General features: G+C 30.9%; 1 protein-coding gene across 1 annotated transcript in view; it reads left to right on the forward strand.

Moving 5' to 3' along the window:
* LOC118188641 (tubulin monoglutamylase TTLL4-like) overlaps nt 1-22,763 on the forward strand; it is a 74,854-nt gene that overhangs the window by 4,528 nt on the left and 47,563 nt on the right. Inside the window, exons 2-5 of the mRNA XM_035359131.2 lie at nt 10,986-11,668; nt 12,379-12,425; nt 12,507-12,734; nt 21,258-21,368. Of these exons, the coding sequence (XP_035215022.2) occupies nt 11,118-11,668; nt 12,379-12,425; nt 12,507-12,734; nt 21,258-21,368 (937 nt within the window). The 5' untranslated portion in view covers nt 10,986-11,117. The remainder of the gene's footprint in view (nt 1-10,985; nt 11,669-12,378; nt 12,426-12,506; nt 12,735-21,257; nt 21,369-22,763) is intronic.

The raw sequence follows: 22,763 nt of genomic DNA on the forward strand, positions 1-22,763 counted from the left end.
GATGATTTCATCTAAAAAATTAGTTGAAAAACTTGATGCCTATGAAAACATTTGTGGAAACTTTCAAAAGAGTCCTGTAGTGGATCGGCAGAAAGAAAGATACAATGCACTAACTCAAGGTAAATTTAGTTCAGATAATAAAAATAAAACTGAAAAAAAAATTGTCATTATGATTTAATTCGCAAAGCTGGTTTCATAGACCTAGAAGTCCACGTCCAGATGATAAATATGAAAAACGAAAGATGCCACAATGCTATCAGTGTGGGTCCTATCAACATTTAAGACCCCAATGTCCAAAACTTAAGAATAGTAACAGAATTAGTGCAAAACCAGAGGATAAATTTCTATTACCTTATACTAGTATGGATTACGTAAATGGTCATAAAATTCCTATATTAAGGGATTCAGGTGCTAGTTTTGATATAGCTTGTCGCAAATACATCACGCCAGAAATGCTGACAGATGAAAATGTGTGGGTGCAATAGCCATTAGATTTGAATCCATCCTGTTTACCATTGGCTGAGATCGAACTAAATTGCGATCTTGGGCGAGTAATAACTAAGGCTGAAATTATTAGAAATGAACTCGACAAAGGAAGGTATTTTTTAGGCAATCAAACTTTTGCACTGTTGAATAAACAAAGAGAGGAACCTGATAGTCATCCTCACCAGGTTAATGCTGTCTCTAATAGAGCTCAAAGGAAAAGAAAAGTAGCTGAAGAGAAGATCTTGGAACCAATGAAGGAAGAAAAAAAAGCATCCAGAGATGTCTTTGAAGAAGAAGTTAAATCACCGGAATTAAAAGTAGAAGATGTTCACGAAAATTTGAAAAACGATAAAGAAAATATTGAGAATCATTTTGCAATGCAGCATTATCATCGTCTTTCGGCTTTTGATTTAATATTGATTAAGCCGCTACTAATGCTAAGATAAAAAAAAGGAAGACTAATTTGAACACTGTGCATTTTCTTCCTATTTAAATGTGGTATAAAAATATTTGTTTAAAACTTAAAAATTTTGGCCTGAAGTTTGGAAACTTCTGAGAGAAGTTACCTTTTCTCTTTAAGCAATTGAGCAAGCCGAGATTATAAACTTTCAAATTTTACAGAACTTTTCCCTTCGGTAAAAGTCTCTGCATTGAGGGAGAGGCTGTAACAGCTTTAAATATTATTAAAATCTTGTAGTTTGAAATAAATAATTTAATTAAATGAACATTAAGGTATATGTGAATGCAATGTTTGAAACCAGGTTCGAGTGCCACGTGCGACTCTTGCACAAAGAATGTATTTTATTTTAAAATGTTAGAATTCGTTTTCTTTCTTGTTTTTTATGTCTCCATTTTGTGAGTTAAATAAAGTTTTTTCTGTGTTCCATCATTGGAGTTGCTTCATATTGCCTAAGAAGTATCACAGTCCAATGCTAATGCCTCAAGCCAAAATATTTCATGAAGAAATGAACTTAAACACTGAGTGCACTTATTCGACAGGTTGGTTAACCAAATTTAAAAATCGCCATAGTATAAGACAATTAAAAATTTCAGGTGAAAAAGCTTCAGCTGATTCTGAAGCTGCTGAACAACTACAGATGAATTCATTGAATTCATTACTAGTAGGCTTTATGCATGCACATTTGATTACCCGCCCCCTCTGCACATAATAAAACATCTGGAGAATCCCGATTCTTAATTTCACTTCGGCAGTAAGTAAAATACCTTGTTTTTGAAAAAAATAATCATTTTAGCGTAAATTTGTACGATCAGTAATTTGGCTCCATTGCTGTGTATCTGCTTTGGCACACATCTCAAACCGAAACATTCCACATAGATACATCGTTGATCTGATGCCAACCTGGCGAATCATTATTTATTATACTTTCCTTTCATCACCGCATGTTTATCAAAACATAACAACTTGAGTAATGAGTCATGTAGCGATGCGTAAACAATTTTTTTATGTTGACATTACTCTTGTCAATGATTACAGATTTAAGTTAAATGCACTAAAAAATGTTGACTAGGAAAACTTTATTAAAAATTTCTTTCCATATGCTAAAAATAGATTCTGTTGATAGAACCAAAGATTGCATTAAGTATATGTGGTAGTTTATTTATTCAGAGCTCTGATAAGCCTAAAGCATGTGCAAGAAGTGGACATAAGTATAATAAATAACTAAACGAATACAATTCAGGCTTAATTGTCTCAGTGCGTGATTGAAGCAAGATAAAATGTAACGGAACAACATGTCATTAGTCACCAAGCTTGTGATACATAGCCAAATATGTATAGCAAAGGATAGCTAAATTTGATGATGATTGCCACTAATTTTAAAGATTTTCAGCTGTCACAAAACAAAGGTGAAATTTTCCAATTAATGGATTTTGTGGTTGGATTCTAGCAAGAGCCCACACTTTTGGCACGCCCACTTATATGGTGCATATCCCATGACTTGGACAAAGTCAAGGGGTGTGCAATGGCAAGTTTGTGCTGTCCTCTGATTTTTTTTTCAGTGGAAATAGTTTGATGTGTACATGGATTCTTTTCTGCAATTCTTTGACTTGCTATTTTCAAGTAGTTGTTTTTGAGAAACGCTAGAAGCAATGTGTGATTATGCACTTTCCCGGGTTGTCGCCAAGGGTGAGGGCTCTCCTAGTATCTCACTGATTTTGTAAAGAAATGTGGAGAAGCAGGTAATAAATGAAGATGATATAAAAGGAAGTTTTTCATTGTGATGACAATGCTTCTCAATCATAAATCATTAATGAATGGTGAAATCTGTAGTATGGTTCTAGATCCAGAAACTACCGCTACTGATAGTGAAGAAAGTGACAGAGAAGTTACTGAAAACGAGAAAATTTCGATTGACATGTTAGTCGGAATTCTTGAAACAGCAGTTACAGGACTTCAAGATTATGACTGTCTACAGAATTAAAGCGAAAGTATAACACAAAAAATGACTTACATTACTTAACTTGACTTAAACAACTTACATTGAAAGAAATTCTTAAAATGGTAAAATAAATACAGTCAAAAGTCGTTAATTAGGACACCCATAATCTGGAATGATCTATAATCTGGACCTCAAAGCTACAAACTTTCTGCGCATGCGTCGGATTGACGGTTGTCGGTAAGACCTTTACGGCTGCGAATTTGCGCGTGCGCAAAATGCGTTTAGGAATGTGCGTTTAATGTATAACGGACTGGATAAGCTAAGCTAAAATTATCTAATTATCTATTTCAGTTAATGTTGCAGATTGCGTTGTTCCTTAATCTTCGAATTGGATCCGGCTTATTATTTTTTGCAGACTGTTAGAGCAATTTTATAAAAGTAAGCTTGAACTTTCGATTATGTCAAATAGAATTTCCGATATATATTTACTAATATGTAAATGATGTACAAAGCGAAAGTATCTTTCGGAGTCCATTAAACAAAAGTGGAATTGCTGCAAAAAATGGATAAAGGTTAAAACCTTTGTTTATCTAAACTTTAACGTTTGTTTATCTATCTAAATTTTGTTTATCTTTAATGCTGCGGTGGTGCAATGAATTGGAAGTTGATCTGTCAGCACTATCCTTATCTTAAGAGCAGATGTTTTTATTTTATTTGGCTTATAATTGCTTACTAAATGTAGTACTCCGTCTTTGATATGATTTAAATCAAATGCCTCGTCATTATAATTCGCTTCCGATAGCGAAGAAAGTGACAGAGGTTATTGAAAACGAAAAAATTTCGATTAACAAATTAGTCCGTATTCTCGACACAGCAATTATAGGACTTGAAGAGCGGAACTTTGTAACTGAACAAGAAATTATGTCTGTTTATAGAATTAAAGAGAATGTATTATCACATAAAAAATGAAGCAACTTAAACAACTTACATTGAAAGAAATGTTTAATAAAGTAAACAAATAAATATTAAGCTTTTTTTTTGTAAATTTTGATACCCTTTAGATCATAATTGTTCTTTATTTCGTAAATTACGGTTTCATATTTTTAATTTTATAATTTCTGCATGCCATTTTACCAGATTTAAACTGATGTTCTATAACCCGCAAAAATCGATAATCCGGAATCCCCGAAGTCCCGACGAGTCCGGATTAACGACTTTTAACTGTATTAAGCTTTATGTTTGTAAATTTTGATACCCTTTAGATAATGAATACTTCATTATTTCATAAATCACATTTTCATATTTTTAATTTTATAATTTCTGCATGCCCTCTTACTAGATTTAAACTAATGATCTAATATCCAAAAAAATCCAAAATCCAAAATCAATGAGTCCGGAATACAGAATTTGTACTGTATAAGGGAATCTGTAATAAAGATAGTGTTCTATAATGTGATTATTCTGCGTATATTATTGCACAAATAAATTGAAAGAAAAAAGTTCATCCAATAAAATTTCTAACATTAGCCCAAATGCTCTCAAAACGTGTGTTGTAAATCGGGGAGGGGGAGGCCTATTTGAGAGTAATATAAAAGCTTTCACATTTTTCTTTTGTTTTTTAGGCCAGAAGGGCTATTAATTTTGTTTTGACATTGTGCATTGAAAACTTTAAATGTTGGTTCACTTTTCAAATTGTTACCTTGCCACTGTGGATACTCAGATAACTGGCACTTGGTGAGCTTCCTGAAATCGTGTTAGGTAACTTGGGCGATAAGCACCAACCAGTGGAAAGAATGTTTAGGTTGCTAGTTCAGATGTTAACTAAGATAGGGAAAAACAAAGGGATAATTTCTTTCTATGGCATTTTTGTGTCGCATAACTTTGCAGATAAAACTTCCTGCTGATGATCACATGACTTGTACACTGTTTAATTATACTTTTGAATACACTGTTTGATTATTTTCTAAATAAATTAATTACACCTGTAATTAGAATAAAATAATTTTTATTTTCTTACCAAAAATTTACAAAATATGCTCCTTTTCCATATTTATGGCTCGCATTATCCCATGTGTATACATATAATTAATTTTTAAATAAAATTAATTGGACTGCTAATCAGAATAAAAGGTTTTTAATCATCTACTTCATATTTAAGTATATGGGAGTCATTATCTGCCCATACAAATAAATTAATTGAAAGTCATTTGTTTAATCTACCGAATTGCCCTTTTTTAATTATCTCCATGTATAAATAGGGTTAGGATTATTTAGAATATAAAAAGCAGTCCAGGGCTATTTGCTCCAGGAAGTCTTGGAGTCAAGCCTTGGGTCTTGACTCCAAGACTGCCAGTGAGCACATTTTAAAGCTGAAAGACTACCTGTATCATATAAGCAGTTTTTTTAACCCCCTCATAATCAAGTTTATATTAAAATATAAATATTAAAATGCAATAAAATGCTTATTGTACTTTGAAATGGTAATAAGTTAATATAAAACATTAAACAAACATTATTCTGCTATTTTTCTGCATGAAGTAGATTTCACTGATTTTTTTACATACCTGATTTTGTGAATTAAAAGTTTGGTATATCAATAAAAAATCTAAACTGTTAACCAAAACACGAGCAAAATTTCACAAAAAATGGATTTCTTCACAAAACACTAATAAAAGCTAATCAAATTTGTTTTTTAAATTTTTGAATTAAGATTTATATTTATAGATTTTTCTGATGTGTTACTCATGTTAATCTTTAATGAACGTAATGTAAACTCGGACTTCCATTATTTAAAACATTGAAATCTTTGTACCAAATACATTAATTGAAACTATAATGCGGACCGCATAAAATTGCTTTGGGGGGCTGCCAGTTTGGAACCACTGGTTATAGACAACATTCAAATTGCACAAAACTAATATTTTATGATTCAGCTAACCAAAATGATTTAACTTTTCATGGAATAAGGACAGACAAATCTAATTAATTTTATCCTATTCTACTTGATCAATCTCTTTCCGAAGTTTAAACCAATGTGCCGTAGAAGCGTTTGTTACAAATCTTGTTTCTCTGAAGTTATGCAATTCAAGATTACATTTCTTTATCTACATGAATATTGTTTTCGCACTTCAAGGCAAGGGAAAAAATTTAACCTTATTAAGCGAAATTATGTGCATAAAAGAATCTGTGATGTCCAACATAAACCGGACAGGATGATTATTGAATATCCTGAAATACATTTCGAGGATGTAATATTGTTGTTGAAATACACGTATATTTTATCTTTTAAAACTTTCTTCAACTATGCCATATAAAAATTGCAACGTTTACCCACTTAAGGCTCAAGATCAACGATTACTCGGAAAAAGAGGATATTCATTGTATGGATTGGCCAGCCGGATCTTCTGAACTTGGTGGAAAAAAATCGAGTAATCTAAAGTTCAAACTAATGAGACTTTGCGTATATTATGCCTAAAAATTATATAGAATTCTACACTGCATGAGAATTATATGTACTGTCTATAGGAGGTGTGTAGTTAAATAACAAGAGTGTCAGAAATGTGATTTATTGCAAACAAAGTTACAGTTAATTTTTATCCTCTGCAGCATACTTCTCTTCCCTATCCAATGCACACGTGCCTTCATCTGATTCACATTATTCAAAGTAATGCTGTAGGTCATCCATTGTCACTCTCTTGAACAACTCTGCTGTTTTTGTTTTTACGTCTTCAACAGAATGAAAATGTGTTTGTTCTCTTCAATACACTTTTTACTTTTGGGGAGAGATAAAAGTCAGAGAGAGCCAGATCTGGGGAATACGGGAGATGTTTGAGCACATAAATGCTCTTGTCCACTAAAAACTGTATCGCAAATAGAACACTGTGGCCTCACGCTTGTCCTGGTGCAGAATCCATGCGTCATGCTTCAACAAACCCGATCTTTTCTTTCTTACTCTTTCCCTAAAATTGATTACGACTTGTTTATAGTATTTCTGATAAAACGGTTTGACCTTCAGGCAGTCATTCAGTTATGATAATCCCCTGATATCGGGGGGGGGGGAGATCAGTGTTGCCTTCAGTTTTGATTTACTCATTCGTGCTCTTTTTCATTCTTGGCGATGATTATTGAATAGTCTGGAATACATTTCGAGAATGTAATATTGTTGTTGAAATACATGTATATTCTATCTTTTAAAACTTTCTTCGACTATGTGATAAAAATTGCATTTACATGATCATTACTACATTTATATAAAGAACATGTTTTCAAACAGATATAACCATTAATATGCATAATTGTTCAAATTAAAAAAGAGGAGTATGAAAGTTAATAACGTTAAAGTTATACAAGATTATATATCATAATATAAAATACTAAGATGAAAAAAGTACGTATATTTACTTAATCACATCAATAACTAAACTTAAACGATTAAATCATTTACAATTTGTTCTATGTGTATTTTTTACTTTCTAGACGCAAATGCCGTATTTTCCCTTAGGCGATTTTCATCCAGCAAAACTTTTCTCCTCATATTGGGCTGAAGAGGAAATTTTTGAAAAGAACATTTTGACACATGGAGGTAGGAAGTAAATTCCTTACCTCCATATTTTGATGTTCATTTTCCTCTTGGCGTCAAAAAAATTCCTCCCGAGGATTTGGCAATATTTTGCTATTTAAGATGGCAAAAAAATTGTGCAAGTGCCACTTATCTGAGTTTTCCCTCTAAATCAAATATTATCGACCTGTATTATATTTAAAGAAATTAAATAATGAAGAATCTGCATAAATGTATGTATGTTTCTCACATTGTGATAAAACAACGGTACCTATAGCCATCAAATTTTGAGTAACGTAATCTCCCACCGAATATGGGCATCTGGAAGCCCTAATTTGGAATTTGAAATTTGTTCTTTTTATTATTTATTTTTGAATTTAGAATAAGGTTCAAATTTTGAACAGTTTATGTAAAATTATGTAGAGAATAAAATATGCAATGAGGTAAAAATAAAGAAATAATTTTTACAAGAGATGCATATATAAGGTGTCCCATAAATTTTGCAATAAACACCTGGGGAAGATAGACACATCATAATGATATTCCCAGAAAAAAAACCCCTTTTTAAAGACAAAAACTAAAAAAAAAAAAAAACTAAAATGTTCCACCAAGGCTAGTTGCGGCAACATTATCAACCAGAAAACTTATTTCACACTGTGGGCTTCAGATTTCACGAACAACCGATACCACTTAGCGATTTTTTAGACAGAAACCAAGGGAGACCATACAGTAAATTTCAACCATTGCTTTATAAATATACAATTTTCCCGCGTTAATGGGAATTTGAAATTTATACCAATCTATATGGTTTGAGAGAATTGAGGATGCTGTAAACAATGTTGATGATTTTATTCCTGTGGACCATTATGGTATCTTTGAAAAAAACTCATTGTTATGTGATTCCGATGCTATATTGAAAAATTTAAAGTGTTTTTGGCTATGGACGTGATAAGAATTCGGTCAGTGGCTGTTCGTTCACATGGCAGGCAAAAGAGCTGAACAGGAACGAACTCGGTTTTACGTCCTTTGCGTAATGAGAATTTACACCGGCAGAAAAAAAATAGTAACTACATCACAAGCGTACTCGTGTGGACGGGTCTTAAAAGTTTATCTTGCTTTTTGATATTCAGATAATATTTAAAAAAACGATAAATCTTTAGACATTGCTGAGTGAGTTATTTCTGAAGCAGGCATCGGATATAAATTGAGCCCTGGAACTCAAAAATATATGATCTTAGTCTCAACTATGTTTCAGTGTAGAATGTTGTGGTTTGAGATGTACATCAAATGAAAAAGCGGCTATCAAGTTAAATTCTTGACCATATAGATTCATGCTAATTAATGACTGTTTCTTCAATGTTGAGGTAGTTTATGTATTGCAAAATTAAAATAGAGAATTGAAACTCTTTCTGTGAAAGCTTATCAAATGCACATACATAAAGTATACCCTCAAAAAATTCCATTGCTGATGCTCTGGATTTCAGATCATTGTGGATATTGGTCATTCAGGTTTCAAACTTTGTACTGTAATATTAAAGTGATATGTTTAAGTCTTATAACTCTGTATGTATTCAAATATGCATGCAGTATGGATATGGGATGAGTGGCCGTTGCCACATGGTCACTCAAAAATATACCGGAAACATGAAAGTGTTACTAAATATGATAAACAAAGGTGCAAATAATCAGAAAATAGTGATTTTTAAAACTGTGTGTATTGAAACTTTTCCAGATAAAGTGGAAGAATTCAAGATATTTTCAAATTGTCCATGATTAAATTATTTCTATATTAAGAGGCTGTATATAGTTTATCTGCATAATTTGGTCAGAAAAGCAACTATTAGACCTGGGAAATTGGCTACTTGCATATTATCCCGTTGGCCACAAAACTGTCGCCAGCGTCACAATTTAGTGCCAATTATGGATAAGCTTATGTCTCAGTGCATTTTATCTCCTTTTTTATTTGACGTATCCCTGAAATTACATGTTATTACTATATATTTGCCTTGCATTTTTGAAAAAGTAATTAAAGTTTGGTTAATTAAATTATAGTTTAAAATAACTTTAATTGTATCATGGATAATTACTAATTCTTAAACTCGGTCCTTTTATTCTGTTTGGTACTTTTTTTCATTTAGTTGTAACGGAAGAAGGTGATAGTGTTGAATCACTGAAACCATTGGATCATCTGGAACATTCTATGGTTTTTCAAATTAAGGCTTGATTTCTTCTAGTTATTTTGTTACTCTTGGTACGGAGTTACATTGATCAAAGCAGAATTGAAATATGATCTTTTCTGCTCATGTTGCATAATTCTAGCATAATTTTTCTTTCAGTACATCGCCAAGAATGGAGAACCTAAAAGTTCATTTTCATTATGTTATGCATTTTATTTAAAAAATTAAAAATGCTAGTCAAATGCTTGTAAGATTTATGTTACGTATGGAGAAAGGGTTCTTTTTGATGACACACATTCGAAGATGATGCCTACTCTTAACAACCATTCTCTGTAAACAAGGACCTGTTACAAGATGCCACTGAAAATTTCAGTTATACAATTCATGAAATGTCTAAAACAAAATAAATATTCCAAATCTACACCACATGATCATTTGAAGAAGCATGGGCACCCCATAATTTAAGAGAGCAGATTATAACTTGCTTGAGTTTTGGGCTTTGAATTTTTTGCTGAAAAGGTGTAAAAAAGCTGTCTCACTTTTTATTGAGTTCTGTTAAGTTCTTCTTTTAGTAATACCAACAGACGGGTGGTATTACAAATACTATGAATTGTTGCTACCAAATCAGACAGTAGATTCGAAAAAAGTTTTCAGATGGCAGTTTAAAAGCAGAAATTGAAGTAAAGCAGTCAGAACTGACTAGTCTTCGAGGTGTTGTCTTCGATCATGAAAATGCTCAGCCGCACAATTCCATGAATATAGACAAAATCTTACTGGGTATGGCTGAGCTGCTTTGTTTCATGCCCTACGTTCATTGGACTTTCCTCTCTCAGATTTTCATTTCTTTCTTTAGTTCACTTCAGAGTTCTCTGAATGGCCTACTGTCAATCAGCGTAACTTTGCAAATAAATTTATTGAATCTTTATAAAAAGAAATTGTCCAAAAGATGGCCAAAAAGTCATAAGATAAAATGATGCTTATGCGATTCAATACGAATTTCTTATGTTTTCATACTGCTTCATGTGTATTTATCACTAAAATAAATAAATAAAATTCAGATAGCCCTATTGGGCTATTAATTTATTATTAAGATGAATAGCTGAATTTTATTATTATTAAGATGAATTACTGAATCTTACTATTATTAAGATGAAAAACTGAATTTTTGTATAAGAGCTGGATTGCCATGTTTTAAAAAACTTAATATGGAGTAAAAATAAATTTTACTAGTTTTTCTAAGTTGTAATATTTTAAATGTATTTTTAATATGCAGAACTCCTTCCCTTCCACAAAGGGCTAGGAAATCTAAATCTAAGGTTATATTTAAATTTCTGTTTTATATATTTATTTTTTTATTCCTTCTAGGTACAGGATGATACTTTTTCAGCAATTTTCAAGTGGTGTCAAGACTATTAATTCTGCATTTTATAATTTCACTTTGTGTATCAGAACAAAATATTTTTAGTTTGTATAAACCACAATTTGTATTTTTACAAAATGTCTAATGCTTTATTGTGCCTGTCGGAAACTATGCCATTTTATGCTCAAGACATTCATAAAGACAATTTTAACTATGAAAATACAGCAACTGTTAGCTGTACAAATATTAAGTGTATAAATTCTCTTAATACAGAAAATATGCAAATTAGTGAGAAGTCTTCACAAGATGAAAATAAATATGCTAACTATACTTTCAAGTCAGGTGAACAGAAAACTCATAAATGCCCACGCAAGCGTGAGGCCACTAATATTTTAATGGAGTGTGTAAAAAGAAGAGACAATTTACGAAATATTGATTTTATTTCTAATGTGCCTTCCTTTGTGTCATGCAATCACAAGTGTGATTTAAATGAGTCTTCAGAATCTCTGCAGGATGCTACAGGTGAATCATTTCTTAGTAAAAAGGATTCTGATCTTAGCCAAAATTTCATCTATACCATTGTCTCATCATCAAGCATGGATTTATCTGATTCTTCTATCACAGATTCTGGGATTGAAATCTCATCTAAAAGCAGTTCACCTACTCATAGCATTGACAACATACCTGGGTAAGAAGACAGTTTGAATCTGTTTTGAATATGCATGTAATTTTAAACTTTAGTCTTGTTGCAATTTTTTCAGTTTGCGCCAAGACTAGTTCTTGTCGAATTTCTTAATATATGGAAACCTATTTTCCTTTACCTTTTTGCATTGTGCATGAGCGGCAAAAAAGTGACATCATTCTAACTTCCAAATAATTTTCTTTATATTATATTTTTAATTATAATTCTTATTATTTTAAATAATTTTTTTATTTTCTGAATTTTTTTTAATTGTTTAAATTTTATGGTTTCTTTCAAATAACTGTTTTAAAAATTTCTGTGTACTTATTCAAACTGCGTAGTTTAAATAAAAAGTGCATCGTTTATTTTTTTTCAAATAGTTTTCTTTATAGTATATTTTTTAGTCATAGTTATTATTTAAGCTAATTTTTAAATTTAAAAAATAACAGAAGTTTAAATTTTTCTGTATGTAATATTATAAGGAGATGTGTTGTAAAGAAAGGGTTATATACGAAAAAAAAAAAAAATAAATAAATAAAAGTCCTAGCTATAGGTTAAATGCTGGGTATTTTATGTATATATATGCAACTGCTAAAAGTGAACATTTAATCAGCAAGGAAATGTTCTTTTAATGCTTTGACTTACTATTAATAGATAATCTCAGTAATTTCTTTTACAGTGGTATTATTTCAAACATTTTTTTCCTCTTTTAATAGCACAATTTGTGTGGATGATGATAATTGTAAAGAGTATATGGACATTGGTGAGAAAAATTTTCTTAATTTTATATCTTTATACAAAAAATAGTGTATAAAGAAATATTAAACATTTCCTGTCATTTTAGATGCAACAGAATTAATAAAACCTGATGGAGATCATAACGACCATTCTGTCCATCAAACCATAGGATCTTCTCCTGCTATATATGAAGATTTAAACTGTTTGCATTTGACTGATGAAACTGTTGTCTGTAAAGAAGATAAGATAACTGTCAGTATCAAATCACCTATTGTGGAAAGTTTGTTTAGTAATGTGTCATCTGTAATATATTTTTCAACCAAAGATGAAATAGGTAAAGTTTAATCCATTAGTATTAGCTGTTGCAAATCAAACTGATTATTTACAATTATACACTGCTCGACATTGAAAATGCAACACAAAGCAGGAATGGTCAGAAAGTTATGCAAATTTTAGAGTAGACGCATGTGAAATGCGCAGCTGTCTGATGCATGTGAAGTAAGATATAAGGGAAGGAACGTACAGAATGGGCAATATTACTGTCGTTATTTCTGCCAGACGAATTATCGAAGAAACTTGGTTTTTTGCCCCAGAGGATACGTGAAATAGGAGGGAATGCCAGGGCGCCGGCAACGAAGGCACTTCCAGTGGATAGACGATTTTACGAGGGGTATCGTGATCGGACTGAGAAGGGCGGGTTGGTCCTTACATCAAAGCGCAGCTGATACCCACATGGATGCGAACATGGTGCTCTGCAAGGTATACAGATGCTTCCCTGGCCACCGTATTCTCCTGACCTGTCACCTATCGAACATGTGTGGGATGTGATTTGACACTGTTTGCAAACTCTGCCCCTGCCTCATTCAGAAGACAAACTGTGGCAAATGGTTGAAAGGGAATGGAGAGCCATCCCTCAGGACACCATCCACACTCTTATTGACTCTATTCCTAAACGTGTGTCTTCGTGCATCGCTGTCCGTGGTGATCCTACATCCAACTGAGCTGACGCCGTTCTCGCTGTGTATTCTGACTATCGTTTTGAAATAAAGATCACTTATTGCTGCTTGCTGTCTCTTTTTTCCAAATTTTATCACTTTCTGACCACTCCTTCTTGGTGTTGCATTTTCAATGTCGAGCAGTATAAATTGTGCTTATTTTTTTTAAATGTATGATGTTAAAAAAGATTTTATCATCTGAAATAATTGGCATCATATTTTGTGAAAGGAATATTTTCATTGTTAAGACAAATAGAATAAATCAGGATTTATATTGTTTATGAATTTATTTTCATGCTAACTTTTTGTTTTGCATTCTGTTGTGGAACATGGTAATATTTATTCTGTTTGATGTATTTATATTGCATTTACTAGTAGCTGTGGACTTTCTTCCTATCATGTTTCTTTTCACCTCATTTAAGTTTTATAAATCATCCCATAAATAATGTTATGTTACAGACAGGGCTTGTTAAAATATTCTAACATGGTTAGGTAAATGTGTAGATTCAAGATAGTTTCATTTAGATAAATTCTGGCTTGCAAATGTGCTGGTATTAATTTGCTATTTTAATAGCCCCTTGTAAAATTGGTCGCCACAGAAAAGAAAAAAAAAAAAAAAATCAGACATATACTTTACAAGTGTAAAAAAGGGCAGTAGGGCAGCTTACTAATACTAAATGAAGAGAATAATATAAGCATCTGTATTGCTGTTCATTCACATGCAGAAACTTTTTTTACCATTTAGTGCAGGGGGGGCCAAATACTTTTAAACGCAAATAAAAGGGCTTTAATGCATCATATAGGCAGGCCATTGAAGGGTATGATGATGCTTAAGTGTTGATCTTTGGTTTTACCTTATTGTTGCTAGGACGTGACTGTGGGTGGGAGAACCCCCTCTTTGGAAGAAATTAAAAATATATATATATAACTTGGAACATAAAGGTATGAAATTAAGTGCATAAAGTTATCTTTAAAAAGCACAGATGGTGAACACAGCTGCAATGGTCGTGCCTGCTTTCTGTTCTTAAGGTCGGCGGTAATTGATTGATTATTTTTTTTGCTTGTAAAGATGGTTGGGCTACTGACAATTTGGATACGTCAGAAATTGTATCTGTTTCTGTTGCTGAGCATCAGATGGTTGGTATGTACAATGTGCCAAAAGAAGGGCGGACAGTTCTATATCTCCTGATTGATGAAGCTGATTGATGAAAATCAAATTTTGTTTTTCATGTCTCGAAAGCATGACTTGGGATATGTATTAGATTTCTATATAGCACTGTTGTAACATAGGTATTTTGACACAAAATTTGGCTTTTTCTGATATAACATACCAAATTTTTTACATATTTTGATATGCCTAAAAATTAAATTTTGTAAAATATGGTGGAAAATTTATGGAGAAATTGAAAATTTTATATTGGCGGATATTTTTTAGTTTGTGCCAAGACTAGTTCATTTGTCAAACTTCTTAATATATGGAAACCTTTTTTCCTTTCCTTTTATACATGTGCATTATAATTCTTATTATTTTAAATAATTTTCTTCGGTTGATCTTTGGATTATGGTAACTTGGCGATTTTTTAGCGAAAATTTGGCGACCAACTCTGCTACAGCAACCCTCTACTTTTTTTTTTTTCGCCGCCATTTTGTCTTCATGAAGTAAAGACCTATTTCTTTTCTTTTTATTTACTCAACACTTTTTCCAACAATCTACTAGCCGAATTACACTTATGATAGAAATTTTATGTAACAAAACTGCTTAATCATGACAAATATTAACTGCAAAATTGGGAAAAAGTGCACAATCGCAAACTCCTTGCGCGTTTTTCAGAATAGCACATACACATAAACCATTTACACGTCGACTTATTTTTACTTAAAAAAAAAAAATCCCAGAATTGCACAAAAATGGCATTGCACACACTCTTAACTTTATCCATCTATCTACACTGCTATTTTCTCATAAATTACAAAAATTTGCACGAAAATGCAGGAAAATTTTCTTAATCTTTAAACTCGGTAAAAAGCACATATATGAAATTACCTGATCATGAAATAATATATACCCTTTCCAAGGATGAACATTTCCACGTATAAAATAAATAAAATATCCAAAAGCTTTTACCTCTAAATTATCTATTATATTATAAACGTCACCAACGAATTTATATGCAAACATTAAAAATAGTTACAAATACTTGGTGTCAAATATTTAAATTATTTCCATACACGTTTACTTCAACTGAAACGTATACCAAATTCCTACAAACATAAAATTCACAAAATAACTATCATTTAATTAAAATATCACTAAACCATGTACACGTCGACTTATTTTTACTTAAAAAAAAATCCCAGAATTGCACAAAAATGGCATTGCGCACACTCTTCACTATATCCATGTACACTGCTTTTTTCTCATAAATTAAAAAAATTTCACGAAAATGCATGAAAATACTCAACATATACTACTCAAATGTATTCCAAAATACCACAAAATCATGATCATTAAATTAAAATATAACTAAATTAAAAAACACTACTTAAAATATAAATAAGCACATACATTAAATTAATAAAAATTAGATTACAATCCTAATTACTTTAAACTAAATCATTGCTAATGACAATTTTCCAATAATACTATTTTAATTTATTTACTCCTTACATTTAGAACAATGCATAAAAATAATATCCTCAAATGATTAAAAATACTAACTTGCCTAATCTTCTTCAGAATCTTCATTACGTGGCACGCACACTTCCCTACAGAAAGAGTTCCAATTGGCTGCAGTACTGCTGCTAATTTCTAAATCCGAAATCCAGTAGTCAACTTATTATTAATTATTACGTATTAAAAATTTAGAATTCACTTTACCTAGCGCCATGCAATACGAAAATTAATCAACACTATTTCACACAACACACAATGAAGCTTAACACAAAATAATTTTTCCAAATTTACCCCCTTTTCCAATTAAAGAACTGTAATTCGTCCATTAATGTCACATGACCTATCTCATGATCTCTTATTTCCCTCACACAAAATAATGCGTAATCGGAACTGCCTGTTTTTCACATTATTACCAAAGTCCTAGGTAGTAACCTTTATCGCCTCCAAAATGTTGTCAAACTACCTGTTACCATATTCCAAATATCAGCCTTTTTTTTCTTTTTTGAATTCATTTTAATTGTTTAGGTTGCTTGGTGTTTTTCAAACAACTGTTTTAAAAATTTCTATTTACTCATTTGAACTGCATTGTTTAAATAAAAGGTGCATTGTTTATTATTTTCAAATAGTTTTCTTTATATTATATTTTTTAGTCATAGTTATTATTTAAGTTAATTTTTAATTTTAGAACTTTGTTTTAAATATTTGTGCTGCATTGTCTCTTCGGATATTTGTTTTAAAATTTTCTATTTATCCATTCATACTGTGCATTTTAAATATATTTACTAACATAAATTTTCCAGAATTTTATATATTTGAATTGCATTTCTTTTGAAAGAATGCTTTGTGACTCAGACTACGGTGCATTTGAAAACTACATATATTAAAAGAGAAAATACTATAAAGCACAGTTAACATGCCTTTTGATGAGCTGTTCAGAAAAGATATTTTATTTCCCTAAGCCCAGTTAATTCCTTTCTAACTTAAGAGCAATGAACTTAACTCTTATTTATATTAGACTTTAAATTAAATACAGCACCTTGTGTTTATTCCTATAGAATGACAATCTAAACATGTTATTTTTCTCATGCCAAAAGCAGAATGCCTAATTTATTTTTGTTTTAAAACAATTACACCACACATTATATGTTTATTGATGAAAACAAATAAAATTTATAATACATATTAAATGCTTATCTTTAGGTAGTGATTTATGTAGGAACACACACACACACACAGTACGTAACTGCTTTCTTGTATATGTGCCAAATGATATATGGAGACCTGTTATTGAAAATCTACATATTTCCATTATGATGTTATTTCATTAAATAGGATTGGTTTTCCATATACATTTACATAAATTAATGGCTTTCTGAAAGACTGCTTTGTCTTTTTGTGCTATTTAAATTAATGAGAAATTAAAAATAAACAGCAAGTTTTTAAATGGAACAATCAGTCAGGATAATTGAGCTCTATTGTATATTTAAATGCACTGTGTCATCCAAAAAATTTTCAGTTTTTTATAATCAATAAAATTGAAGCAGCATAAACGCACGAGAAAATTTCAATAAACCACATAAGCACCATTTTATCATGACTTTTTTTCATCTCTCCAGCAGCTAGAAAATTTGTTTTTTAAATTCATTTGTTGTATTTGTAAAGGTGCTGTTTGACAGTCTTCAAAGAAGTGAATTCCATGCTGTTCAGAAAATTTTGAAGTGACCTGAAGAAACGAAAATCTGCGGCGGCAGGGTCGGTCTAGTGAATGAGTGTGTGATATGCGTGCCTTGCTTCAATTTCTGCTTTTAAAACTGGCTTTTAGAAACTGTATTCCGAATTTGTCTGATTTGGCGACAACAATTCATAAAACACATTTTCTTTTTTTGTCCAGCTGTATAATTGTCATTACTTTTCTGGAATGGAACCTCCTTCTTGATGCTACTAAAAGGAGTTTCTTTTGATTAAACTTTTTTTTTTTTGTAAAGCTTATGCTTAGTGTATCCACTTCTCATCTCCAGTAATGAGCCATTTTAAAAAAGGAGCTTCTGTATTTCTTTTTAGTTAAGAATCTCATGCGAAAACTTGCACAAGCATGTTCTCTGTTTTAAAGTATGGAATACCTTTACCATGGCAGCTTACATACCCAGTCTTTTTCAAATAATCATATACTGTATTTTTTGGAATATTTAGTATCTCTGATAGCCCCTAAATTGTATAACATGGATATTCAGTAGTAGCTTCATTAAATAGGTTCTTATTTACACAGGATGGTCATTCAAAACAAGCATCCTTTTTGAGGCTTAAATTTTGTATATTTTAATTTAAAACATATTCGAACTATTGTCATTAGAAATAGCACTTTCCTTTATGGTGCAAATTTGGTCAAGAGTTCGCGTTTGGTGGTTTGGGAGGGATTGAATCGGCTCTTCATGCAGTTGGGAAGTTTTCACGATTTAACCGACACCCTGAATTTAGAGATGGGATCTTTTGCTGATACTATGTATTTGGTGTCTGTTTGGGATCTTATCTATTTATTTATTATTTACCTTTCAGTTACCATTTAAATCCTTTGATTTAAATGATCAAATGGCAGAAGAGCAATGGGCAATATTGCCTAAGCTCTTTTCCTTCTTTTCATAAGAAGGAAGCGCCACTAATGTTATGTTATGGTGCAAATTTAATGAGCAGTCTAATTAGCATTTTTTTTCTATCTTAAAAGCACAGAATATGATAAAAATTAACTCGATCAATTTTCCACAGTTAACACTGCACTGAAAAAAAGAATTATGCCACAACACATGTTAGGATTATCCAACATGAAAACTATATTTGGTACTTTTCCGTTTCATCGGCACAAATCTCTTCAAGGAAACCTTGTTGTCGACAACATACAGTATACACATAAAAAATGTTAACAAATGTTAGTTCTAAATATTTTTTATTTTGAAGGCACAAACATTTTAATATGGTTCAAATTGTGTAAAAAGCCAATAAATAAAGATAATAAATTTGTAAAAAGACAATTTAAGAATTTACTATGCTATCATGGTTCAACATCCTGATTCGCCGTTTCGTATCACGTGACTCTAAGTGATCTCACCTCACGTAAACTACGCTACAAAAATCTAATTCTCTCAGTAATTATCTACATTAATTTCAAGTTAAATCTTAATTTGGAGTAAAAGTTTAAATGCAAGAATTATTTCAATTCGTACGAATAGCTTACTCAGAAATTATGTAAAACCACAGTGCTTTACTTCACTAGTGCATTCCTGTTAGAATTCAGGAATTTAGCCCTTGATTTTGCCTTTTCTATACTTTCGCTCTCGGGTGAGCGATTTGATTGCATCCTTACTGAATTACTGCGAATGGTCTTAGGGCATAAAATTTAACTGTTTTGTAAACATTCTATGTAATTGTATGCCAGCATTGAAAGACAATCAATCTGATGGGAAATGGCTGCGACTTGTTTTGAAAATGAGGTGTAAAAAGTTATCAGCAAAGATATTCCGCTTGGCATCAGTTATACCATTATTGGCGACTTTATCGTTTGCGCTGGCAAAACGGAAATGTACCCTCTATTTCCTCATCAATTTCAATCAGGCTTTCAGCAGCAGTAATAAAATAATTGTAAGAAAATGCATTATGATTTAAGAGTCTGCAGAATTTTGGGAATGACTCAATTCTGATTTGTTCAGATTCAGAAATTGATTCAATGCCAATCAAATCATGAAATCATACAGTATTTGGGAATGAGGAAGTCTCCAAAAATAAGTTCAGGATAATAATATTTGGCAACAAAGCCTTTAGCTGTGCTTTATATTAATAGTAAGTATTTTTATGTGTTCATTGTTTTGATTAGTAAAATAGAAACTCACATATGCTATTTTCATGCTTTAAATTTTGTCTGTATTTTTGCATAAGAGAGAAGTAATTGAGAACCAGTTCATGAATGAAATTTCTTCAAATGATTGCTTGTGATGGCGATATCCACAAGTTGGCAACACAAAACTAACTGAAGTCATTAAAGTCTAGAAGAAAGGAAGAAAAAGTTAACATAATGTTAAGCAAGTAAAATAAGAAGTAAATATCATTTTAGTATGCTGTATGAAGGATAATAGATGGCATAAGTAGAAATCGAAGGGACATAATTGTTTGGATGTGGGGGTTCTCACCCATAGAAACATCACATAACTGTCTTTGTGGTGCATCTTTTCTTTCTTTTCTTTGCTGTAATTACTGTACTCCATTTCACTCAGAATGAGTTCAGTGTGATATATTGTCAAGATTTTAAAATAATTCTAAAGTGAGCATAGCATCACGATTGAAAATACTTTTGCAGCTTGCTACTGCTGTATCGAAGATATATTCTTACATGAAAACTCTGTGCACTTTATTTCATTTTGCAAATCAAATAACGAGGATCGTCTTTCCTTCATTTCTCTCTCTCTCTTTTTTTTTTTTTTTTTTCCTGGGACGTTCTGTGTAATCAGTTTTTTGAATTGCTCTAATTCTTGTTGAATTCATTTTTACAGTCTTCTTAGAGACATATTATCATATATGTTATTAAAAAAAAATTCAAATGTTTCTGCTTGCAACTCTTGCCATTATTTCTTCCAGGTCAAGTTCTTGGCTCTGTAAATCACCTGCTGCCAGATTTTGTTATTAAAGAACAAAGCAACAGAAAATATTGAAATGTTTCCTGATGTCTCTGCACATTAATTCTGTGTTAGAAGTTCTCTCAAAACACTTTTTTGAAAATCTTGTTCCTAATTTGTTCGTAATTTAAAATACCTTTATCACCAAAGATGATTTTTATTTGTATAATTTGTTGATGAACTGATTAATTTGTTCATTATGAGAGGCGTTCATGATCTATGTTTCCACTGTATTGTAAAAAGATGATGTTTCAAGTTAATATTTATTTAAATTATAAGTATTTGATGTGTAATAATTGCATATGAAAAATAGCACTTTCAACATTTTTTTTTTTTTTTTTTTTTTTAATTGAAGATAAGAATGCAGTTTTACCCACTCTAGAGCATAAATTCTGTTCAAATTTTTTCCAAATATTTGATATTCATGAATATTATTTTGGTGTGGTGTTTAATTTGTATGAAAATGAATTTTAAAGTATAAATTTTTGGAAACATTTTTAAAGTATTAATAAAGTATATTTAAATTGCAGTTAGTGCCATGCCTGAAAATATATTACCTCTTATGAAATGGAAATTATCCACCATAACACCAGTTCCGATTAAAGAGATTGTATTAAAATGTGGGTTTCATCTGGTGGATGGTGAGTTATTCATTATTAGTGTAAAATTAACAGGTAAAAATATCTTATCATTATTTATCAATAAAGCAATTTATCTATTGTTACCCTCATTGCAATACTAAGTACTTTCAAAAGTACAGTAGAATATAAAAAATCAGCATAGGTTGTGCAGATTTTAGTTCTAAAAATTTCCAGTCATAAAAGGAAAATCTTTAAATTTAGATAAACAGAAGTAAGAATAACTTAATTTAAGAAGTTACATAAAAGCATTTAATTTCTTTCTTTCTTTCTTTCTTTTTTTTTTTTTTATTTCTTTCTTTCTTTCTTTTTTTTTTTTTTAAATTTTAATACACAAATGTTATTTGAATTTTATATAAAAAGAAAGAATGAAAATTTATTTTTTACATTTCTCAAACATCTGTTTAGAGTAGTTTACTTTAAAAAAGGATGTTCTGCTTTGAGTCTTTTAATCTCAAGATTACACAATCATTACTTTAATCTCTTTAAACCATTCATTACACATGAGACACACACAAAAAAGTCTGTGTTTAATCTAATGACACAAGCATCCAAAAGTTCATGCATAGATTTATGTGATATATCTCAAGGAATGCACAAAACAAGATGTAGCTGATGATGATGTAGCAAATTTTTAAAGATTTTAAACTAATAATTTAATATCCCACCAAATTCTGTTTCTTATTCTTTGTTAAAATATAACTACAGTTTTCACTGTAAATTAAAAAATATGAAAAAGTTTTCAAGGGTTCGAAGAGAGAGCCAAAAAAAAAAAAAAAAAAAAAAAAAAAACTTTTCTAAACATCACATTGTTAAACACCGGTGTACACCTTGTAAACAATAAGTTTATTGTGGTTTTGAGTAGCTGAAAGCAATATAACTTACACATTATTATCCAGCCATTTTGGCTATGTGTAGTGTATCGTTACTGATGGTGAGACAGCAAGAATTTTTTCTTTTGATGAAAATAAAACCTCAAAAATCAAAATACCTTTGGAAAGCTGCTGAATAATTTAATTAAAATATGTGCTATAAATATCAAGAGATTGGACTTTTTATGTTAATAAGTTTAAAAAAAGGATTAAATTTGTTGGATTTTTAGAATTTGGAAAAAAATTAGTTAACCATGTGAATTTTATTTGAGAATTCAAAAAAATATTAAATTTTTAAGAAACTACTCATGTTGGAATTTCTTACTGTTCTTTGTTTAGATATTGGCCTATATATTTCAAAATGTAATTAATAATTATTCAGAATTTTTTTATACTGTATGTATTTTTTTTTATAATTCATGTGAATTTGTTATTTTTTCCCTAAATGAACTTATGCTACATTTCTGATTAAACTTGCATGGAAGTAATTTATTGTTTTAAAATTTAAGAATTTGGATTGTAATTT

This window comes from Stegodyphus dumicola, chromosome 1 (genome assembly GCF_044657685.1).
Source record: "Stegodyphus dumicola isolate Sdum_Otavi_A_Nest chromosome 1, ASM4465768v1".
Taxonomy (NCBI): domain Eukaryota; kingdom Metazoa; phylum Arthropoda; class Arachnida; order Araneae; family Eresidae; genus Stegodyphus; species Stegodyphus dumicola.